Genomic DNA, 8,716 nt, shown 5'->3' with positions numbered 1-8,716 from the left:
AAACAAAAAAGTCTACTATTATTCAGCATTGGGTTATGGCATTTTAAGGATATCCTTGGTTTCCATATCATCCTGCTTCATGTGTATTGAATAGGTTCATTTCTGTAAGGGGCAAATTTGAAGAGGTAAGTGCGGCATGGGACTTGGGAGCGCCAAGGAATAATGCACACGAACATGGTGATCTTTGCTGAGTCCTATCTCTGACAGTTTTTGGTCACCTTACCAATTTGAAGGTATCTTGCTTGCAAGTTGAGGTGGTTGAATGTACATGTGTTGGATTTGTTAGAAATCTCAAGTCTGTGACAATTCTTGTCTATCTGCCATGACCTTTCTGAGGAACTTTGTGAACTAAGATGGAGAAACTCATCCAAATCATTTACAGATCAGGACTGTGAGCTCACTAAACCTCTCAATTTGAGTGTTATGGAACTTGGCCATGTTCCTGCCACTTCTGAAAGGGTGTCTATATCAAATTCTAAGAGGCAGTACTTACTACATGTTAGATGGTTATAAGGTCAGCAAGCCATTTGATTGTGCAGTTGGTGCAGGAGTCACAGAAGTTTGTTAGTGGTTTTTTGGTTTTTTTTAAACACAAATATATTATGTATAATCACCTGAGCGGAGGTGATTTTTGGATAAGACACATGGCGACATTAAAATATCACCAAAATCTGTTAATTCTTTGGAGTGCTTTGCCAGTGCCTTCTCTTCAGCTTCTTAAGATGCCTTCATGGAGAACATGATGCGATGCAGCCTTTCTGATGACTTTGAGAGCCAGTGCCTAAGGGTAACAGGGAGAGGTAGTCTTTGAACCTTGCACACTTGCTGGTACAGTTTCCATTTCTTTGAGACATCTGATCATTGCTTCTGACATTGTTTTGGGCTGGCTCTTCTATATTAAAAACCTTTTAAAATGACTGGGATACTTTCATATCAAGCATTCAGCATAGAAACCACTGAAATACTGTTTCTGAGTTCAGTGAAATCAAGTCCATTCCTGAAATTTTCTTGGGCTTCCAGCTTAGCCTGTCTTCAGATCTTGCTCTTTCTCCTCTACCTCCTGTCTTGTGGTGTGAAGTTACCAAACTTACAGGAGATACAACAGAAAGGACCAGTATGTCCTGCTGATACTCAGCTGTGTAAAACTGTGCGCTGGGGAGGCAGATTCCTGTTAAGTAATGGCTCACTTGACAAGTTGTTTACTGACTCTGATTGTGTTAAGAGATACACAGTTCAGCGTTCAACTGCTTTTAATGCTGCTCCCTTGTTGGAGCTCCAAGATCACTAGCCAAACTTGAAGTTAGCCTCTGTTTGTTTAAAATTCCTAGAGCACTCTTCTGTGGCTGGGTAAGTGTATGCAATGGGAGAGTGAGTCATATGGAAATACTTCAGGAAGAATGGGCAGTTACTTTTTACTAATCGAGGTTTATAAAGGTTTGGTTTATGCCAGTCCAGATATTGCCTGCCTTGGCTAAGAACTGTAATGAAATGAATTTAACACTTGGGACCACTGCTTATTTGCAGTGGAATTTGCATGTTCAGGGGTTATGTAAGGACTGTGTAGTGTTCATGCAGGCCAGGGTGGATCCTGAAGAACAGGGCTACTCTAAATCTCTTAAAGTTTGCAGATAGGTGAAAAGTGCAATACAGTGGCAAGAATAATAAGCAACCACTAAAGCTTCCAAATTATTAGATTGAATGATGGGCATAGATAGCCAGTGATTAATTTATCAATTTTGCAACTACTAACATTATAATCAATCTAGTGTTGGTTTTTGTTGTTAAAGAATTACCTGAATTTGGGCTGGTTTTGTCCTCTGCTCTTACCCTACAACTAGGTTTCCTAGAAAACTTGATTTTCTGAAACTGGTCATAAGTTGCTAGCTTTCTTTCAGATTCTCTGGATATTCATATTTATTCAGTATGTTCATATGAAGAAAAAAAATATCTTAAAAAGGTGGTGATGGTTTTTAGGATCTCGCAGCAATTTTCTGAAAAACAAGGTTGCAAACCACACATTTTCATCAGACTTCTTAGTGTGTGCAACCAGTGTCCTCTTTCCAGAAGGTTTCCCTTGTACCTTTACCATGGTATGAATGCCTTTAATGTGTTTCACCTTGCAGTAACTCTTAGACAGGAAAATGAATTTGTGTCCACTTTATTCCTGGGATTTTGACATACAGATGTTTAGGTGTCCTGCTGAAATTCACAAAGGGAAGCCTGTGGTGACGAAGAGAGTGAAAGCCTGGTCTCTGGAGACTGGTGATAGTTCCTCGTTCCTTTTTTTTTTTTTTTTTTTTCATTCATATGTGTATGTATTCCTCAGCGCCCCCCCCCCCCCCCCCCCAGCTTGTCTTTTCCTGCACCCAGTAGAACATTCAGTTAATACTTTAAATTGCTAATATTTGATTTCCCAACCAATAGTGTTTTTTTAATTTTAGAAGGCTAGTGAATATGTGGGCACAAAGAACCACTATATCTCGTTTTCCTCAATGATGAGACTTCTTCATGTCTGGTGTGCATGTGAGATAGTTTGGGTTTTTGCTTAGTTGCATAAGCTGGGACATAATGGAATCCCAGAGCTCTGGGGTATTTATCTGTGGGCTGTGGATTCCTGTAGGTGCAGCACGGACGTGTGGAAGACTACTTAATAAGCCTTCATGGAAATAGTAAATTCTATAGATTAAGCCCTCAGTACCTCAGCATAATTTACCAGGGTTTGTTTTTCTTTCTGGATTTACAGAGATATGAAAAATGCTGTAATTGGAAACAACAAACAAAAAGCCAACTTGATTGTTTTGGGAGCAGTTCCAAGGTATGTCCTTTGCTACTCTCCTTTTCACTGATTCACAGCAGGTCTGGAATAATGATCCTTAGATCACAGGCACTTTTTTGTTTTAACTTTGATTGTAGTTGACTGCATACTTTAATGTAACTGAGAGACTTGAAGTATCTGTTAAACTCATGTATTACAGAACAGGCTGTTGAGTAATGCTTTTAATTTAGAATTTCATAAATTCTCTAAAGTAGTCTTGGTGATTTTTATTAAACTTTATCAGCTCAGGAATGAAATTAATTTCTGACATTGATGATGATAATGATGGATGAAAGTCTTAATCCTGTTCTTCAGCCAATTGCTTGGTGAGTTTGCAAGTGCAAATGTGTAAGGTTATGTTAAAAATATAATGTAAAAAATACCAAAACCATCTGAGATAATTTGCTTGTCTTCTCCACCTGCTTCAGAGGATTGAAAACCATTGATCATACTTTATTGCTGAATTACTGCTTCAGCTGATGTTAACATTTTCTGGATCCTGATTCCACTAGTACAAATTTAACAAGTAACTTTTAGCTACTGGATTGCTCACTACAGCTTTCATTACACCCCTCTTCTCCTCCAGCTTTCTTTCAGCCACAATTTGCAGCAATGGAGAAGGAGAACATTGGGGACAGCATTACTTCTGCTAGCAGTATGGGACCCACATGTGATCCTTTTGCTTAAATGGCAACTAGGTCCTAAACCATCCTGCTTGAGAAAGCTTCTTCTGGCTTGTCAAAAAATGCATTTTATTTGCAGGGAATTTCTTCTCATTTACAGATTGAGTTTGTGTCAGGGCTGGTCCTTTAAATTATCTAGGGTTTAGATGTGGAGAAACCCCCTCTACAAAGCCTGCTGAATTATCTTCCTTTTTTGACCAAATATAAACAGGCGAAGAGAAGACCTCACATGAGACGAAAAGATTGAAGTGGACGTTTGTTGAAGATTATGCAAAGTTTTAAGAATTTTTTTTCAGCAACAGGCCTTAAGGAATTCTTGCAACTACTGTTGATTCGTGTGATTCCCATTATAAAATTGACAGAAGATCTCAAACTTCCAAAGCTAGAATTTGCCTGTTCTTAAATTGTGTAGGACTTCATGTTCCTTCAGTTATCCTGCTTTCTGCTGTTGTTCTGTGCCCAGTAATGAAAATCCAACGGGGTTTTTTTTTCTGTTGTTAATGCCTTCTGGCTGTCAGAGTAAATTATATGGTTAATCTGTAACTGCAAATAAATGCCTGGGTTTGGAAAATCTTAAAAGGTAAACTATCACACATGTCCTCACTTCAGTACAAGTTATCCTCAAGTGACAGGAAATCTAGCTTTCCAGACTAGAGGTATATATGAAGGTAAATTGGCTTGGGTTATTGTGAGAAAAAACGATTCTCACTGGCTAAAACTTAGGTGGTATCTACCCCCAAGTGCCCTTCTGAAGCCTTAAAATTTCCGCAGGGTGTTGCAGATAGACTTGCAATAGATTATAGACCCATTTGAATTAGAGAACTGCTTCTGTTGTTCTCTCTTAACAAGGTGGTGGGAATTCATTGACTTGTTTTGGCATGCCTTCTAATTCGTGAAATGGCTGCTGAAGCTGTTAGATTACTGGAACCTTTGGAATTCCAATCTGCAAAGTTGAACCTTTCCTTTAGTGAGAACAGGAGTAAGCAAGGTAGTGTTCTTTGTTTTAAGTCTCCTCTGCAAAGCTAATGAGAACAGTTTTCATTTCACTGAGTTAAGACTGCAGTCTCCCCAAGGGAAATTGATTCTTTTCTGTAATGGCATGGGGATTGTTAGAGTGCTGCTGCTGTTTTGTCCTGCGGTTCAATTTCTTGTTTACTCATTTCTTGCTTCTTTGTTCTTCCCCAAGTATTCCTCCAGCAAGCTTTCAAAAGATACCCTTTAGACCCAAAGAACCCCTTCAGAGTTCTGATACTTAGAAAACTATGTTCAAATATTACAGCAGACTAATACGAAGTTTGGAAACAAGTCTAGGAAGTATCTTTTTGTTGTTGAAATTGGGCCAAATACTACCGGTATGTATGAAGTATCCCTATTATTTTTAAATATTAGACTGCTGCTTGTTTGGAAAGAAATGCAAAGTCTGTTGAAGATCTCCGTACAGGGAGAAAATGCTGGGAAAGAATGGCTGAATCCCTGTCATTTCTAGGCCAGTGGCTTCCCGTGTCCATGAGTTAACTGCTTAGTGGTGTCATCTTTGGAAATGGTGTCCCTTTAAGGTTCAGTCTGACCTGTGGTCACCTCTTGACCACTTGTTTTGAAGAGGGTGCTAATTAAAAACTTGATTGAAGAAAGCTTGTGGAATTGCCATGTCTGGACTTAAGAACAAAAAATATTAAGAACTGTACAAATGCATAGACAAATACGGTCCTAGATGTTAAGGATATACATGTAGCCAGCCTGTATGTGGATTTTGTTTCTTAAGAAATGATTCTCTATATCTCTTCCTCTCTACAGAATCAGAATTATTTCTTTACATTCTCATGAAATGTCAGCTTCTGGCATCTCTGTCAGGACTGCAGGAATTTTACTTTTTCAAACTATTACTTTTTAGTAGCAGTCCCAGAAAATAAAATTTTTGAAGTTAGGGGGGGAAAAAAAGGTATTTTGATGCAATAATACAAAGTTCTTTCAGTGGCAGGCCAACTTAAAAAGTCAGCCTTGCCTAAAAAGTTTGCTACTTGTATCATCATTCAATTTTTCTAGGGCTTTTTCCTTCTGCCCCACATAAAATGCTAGCAGGGAATGAGGGAGCCCATATAATTATTGGTGTGCTCCTTCACTTGACGGTTTTATAAGAACAAATACTGCAGCTCTTGTGCCTATCAATCTCAGACATCTCTTTGGAGTCCAAGTTGAGTATTTAAAGTTTTTTGTCGGTTGCTCTTACCTCCTAAATCTCAGGAAAATGACTGAGTCCTCAGTTCATATGTAACTTCTTTCTTCTCTAAGTCACCTTGATAGGACTTCTGGCTTAACAAAACAATGTCCATTTAGTAGCAGTTAGTCTGTAGTGCTGCTGGCTCCCAGTCCTCTGAGTTGTAGTTGAAGCCGCTTTCTGGTGGAGTTTATAACAGAGGCCAGAAAAACACTTGTTTACTGTGTGGTCCAGGCTGACAAGCATATTGTCATCATATTCATTGCCACTTAATCACACCTAAGGTGCAGGGGAACTAGACTCTCAGTTCAGTGGTTGTTAAGTGTAAGGACCACCCAGCTATCTTGCCATTCTTTGCCATAACTTCAGAAGTGAAGTAGTCTTTCCGTCCCTGCTCTGTGGTACCTTGAGGGCTCCTTTACACGCTTCCCTGCAGGCTGCACATCAGCTACACTTTAAGGCCACTGAATTAGTAAGTAGGTTAGGTTTTGATTTTAGGCAAAAGTTATTGCTCTTAGGCTCTTTTTGAATTCTGCAGGTAAACAGTCTCAAGCCTCTGTCTGGCTTACAAAGATGGAATTAGAGAAGAAAAACATTCAGTGAAATGAACATATAAGTTCTTTAACTTTGTTTTGTAAGCCTGTGGATCACTTTCTGGTATGGCATTCAGTGGTTTGTAATCCAGTCCACAACTGCGCCTTTTAAGCCTGTGACATACCTTCTTTCTCTTCCTCCAGTGGATGGCAGAGTGTAGAGAAGGCAGTGTTAAATACCAGTCATCAGAGCATAGCTTTGTCTTCCTGTATGTTGTGGTTACTTTTCAAAGCTCTGACTTGCGCTATTTTGTCAAAAATGTTAGCTGAATCAAGTTATTGCTTATCTAATTGTTCCTGAGAGTTTAATATTTAAAGTCTAATCCAATTCAGAGCTAGTTTCTCATTAAGAGCTTCAGTTACTCCTTTGATCCAAAATAATACAGTATTTTTTAAAAAATTAAATCTTAAACCTAACTGTCCAAGTCCTTTAGCAAAAACACTAAATCATTCTTGTCACGTGATAAAAATTTTCTGACTTCCAGCTGATGCTTCTCCAGAGTCTTAAGGTGTAAAGTCAGTTGTTTGGAGCTGTAATGTGGTGGTGTACTACTTCCCAAAGCTAAAGGCCTACCTCTAGATACATAAAGAGAACTTTATGTAGTTAATCTTCACCTTTCCCTAAGTAATTTATTAGGGATTCTGTTTAACTGTTGGTTTTTTTATTTTTTAATTTTATTTGAGCGCATTTTAAATACATATAGGATAGCTGATGAACCCATTCCATTATGTGAAATTTGAGTTCTGTGAAGCATATTGTTAGGTTGTCTGTGGAAAACTAGTAAGAATTTGTTGGGGTTTAAACTTGTTTCTAGGGATGTGAACACACTAACATAGACACCCATGAAATGTTGATTCAGTTTATTGTTAAACATAATCAAATGCCTTCAGGTAGTGTTTTTTTTTAGTTTGCCACAAAATAAAGACTGCTGCTTTGATAACTGTGTAACCTACTAATGAATGAGAAGATATCACTATTAACTGGAAGGTTCTGTTACATCCCAAAGTCTGTCAGCTAGCTGTTATATAGGCTAGTGTCTACGTTAAACAAAAGAAAAGTATCTGTAAAGAAGATTTTGTTTGTAGTTTTAGATGGCAAACACTGGCAAAACTAAAACTGATGTACTGATAAGTAAGTAGAAAAATTAATATGTCTGTGATCGTGTTTGAAATGATTGAGTGAGTATTCCTTTTGTTTTGAGATTTAAAAAGAAAACCTAGGCAGGATGGTTTTGCATAGCTCGCAAGTATTGTGATCAGTTATTTGTTTAAATGCATGGTAGTACAAATTCGTAGACGATGCAGGATGTTGGTACTTGGTCCCATATGGAGCTTAGCAGAAGAGCACTCTAATGTATTGAATACTTTCGTACTGGGGTGCTGACTGTTGTAGGACCAGTTGCAGGGCTGCAGGGTGAAAAACCATCCTGTTGCTTTCAGCTTTTCTTGGAGTTACTCAGGTAAATGTTAGATAATGTTCTTAGTTAAAAAAATCATTTACTGTTTAAGTAGAAGATAAGCAACAAACTCCCTTCGTATGGATATTTAGGAATAAAGAAGCTTGTGCATATATAGCAAGTACCACTTTAGTTTACCACCAAGAAAGTATGTCTGTTAGTTTGTGTCACGGAAAGCTCGGTCTCATGGCTGGAATACTGACCGGCCTGCTCTAGCTGATCCTGCTGTGAGCAATGGGTTGGACTAGATAGCCTCCAGGGGTTCCTTCCAGCATTATCTCTTCTGTGATTCTGTAATCTGATTTAATGAAGAACTCCCTTTGCATGTCTAGTTTTTCCTTGGGGTTGTCCTTGAATTCAGGCACTCACTCTAGAAGTTCTTTTAAGGCAGAGTAGTCTCCTGTGCAGACAGGTTGTATTGGCACTTGCCTTGAGTATTGCATTCTAAAACCATCCTTAGATAATATAAGGAAATACTCCCTTATGAGTGAGAGTATGGTTTCAATTAAAGCCTAAATCTCTTAATTTATGACTTTATATGCTGAAATTATGCATGAAAGATGCATTTGTGCAAATATGTTGTGCTTGGTGCACGTGGTCCTGCAAATCTTCTTAATTGCTGGCTGGTTAGGATTAAACATGGCAGTATTGAACCCAGTACTATCCCAAAATGGTTTCAGTGCTATCCCAAAATGGTTTTAGACAGAGGTTCTCTAAACCACCTTTGGAAGTGTGACTGATCCATGGACCTGATACTGAATTTTGGTAAAGAAGAAACAGCATAGCAATGGATTAGGAGTTAACTTGCATAGCTCTGACGTGACTTTTTCTTTTGTACCTGGAACAGTGAAGCTATGGAACTATTTCAGAGAGCAAATTTAGTCATCAGTGTTCACTTACAGTCTAAGGCTGGGTTACTAGACAGATGTGATTAGGTTTAGCAATGACAGCAG

The 8,716-nt window shown here is 38.5% G+C and overlaps 1 protein-coding gene across 7 annotated transcripts in view; it reads left to right on the top strand.

The window, feature by feature from the left end:
- ARMC8 (armadillo repeat containing 8) overlaps positions 1 to 8,716 on the top strand; it is an 87,036-nt gene that overhangs the window by 13,767 nt on the left and 64,553 nt on the right. For 6 of the 7 annotated variants that reach the window (XR_005830771.1, XM_040613845.1, XM_040613844.1 and 3 more), the window contains exon 3: positions 2,744 to 2,815. The exons of the other annotated variant lie outside the window; for it this stretch is intronic. Coding sequence is in view for 5 of the 6 variants with exons in the window: in XM_040613845.1 (XP_040469779.1) it covers positions 2,744 to 2,815 (72 nt within the window). In the remaining variant the exon portion in view is untranslated. The remainder of the gene's footprint in view (positions 1 to 2,743; positions 2,816 to 8,716) is intronic. 7 annotated transcript variants of the gene reach the window in all.

This window comes from Falco naumanni, chromosome 13 (genome assembly GCF_017639655.2).
Source record: "Falco naumanni isolate bFalNau1 chromosome 13, bFalNau1.pat, whole genome shotgun sequence".
In the NCBI taxonomy this organism is placed as follows: Eukaryota; Metazoa; Chordata; class Aves; order Falconiformes; family Falconidae; genus Falco; species Falco naumanni.
The sequence above is the reverse complement of the archived record's forward strand: the minus strand, read 5'-3'. Positions and strand labels throughout refer to the sequence as shown.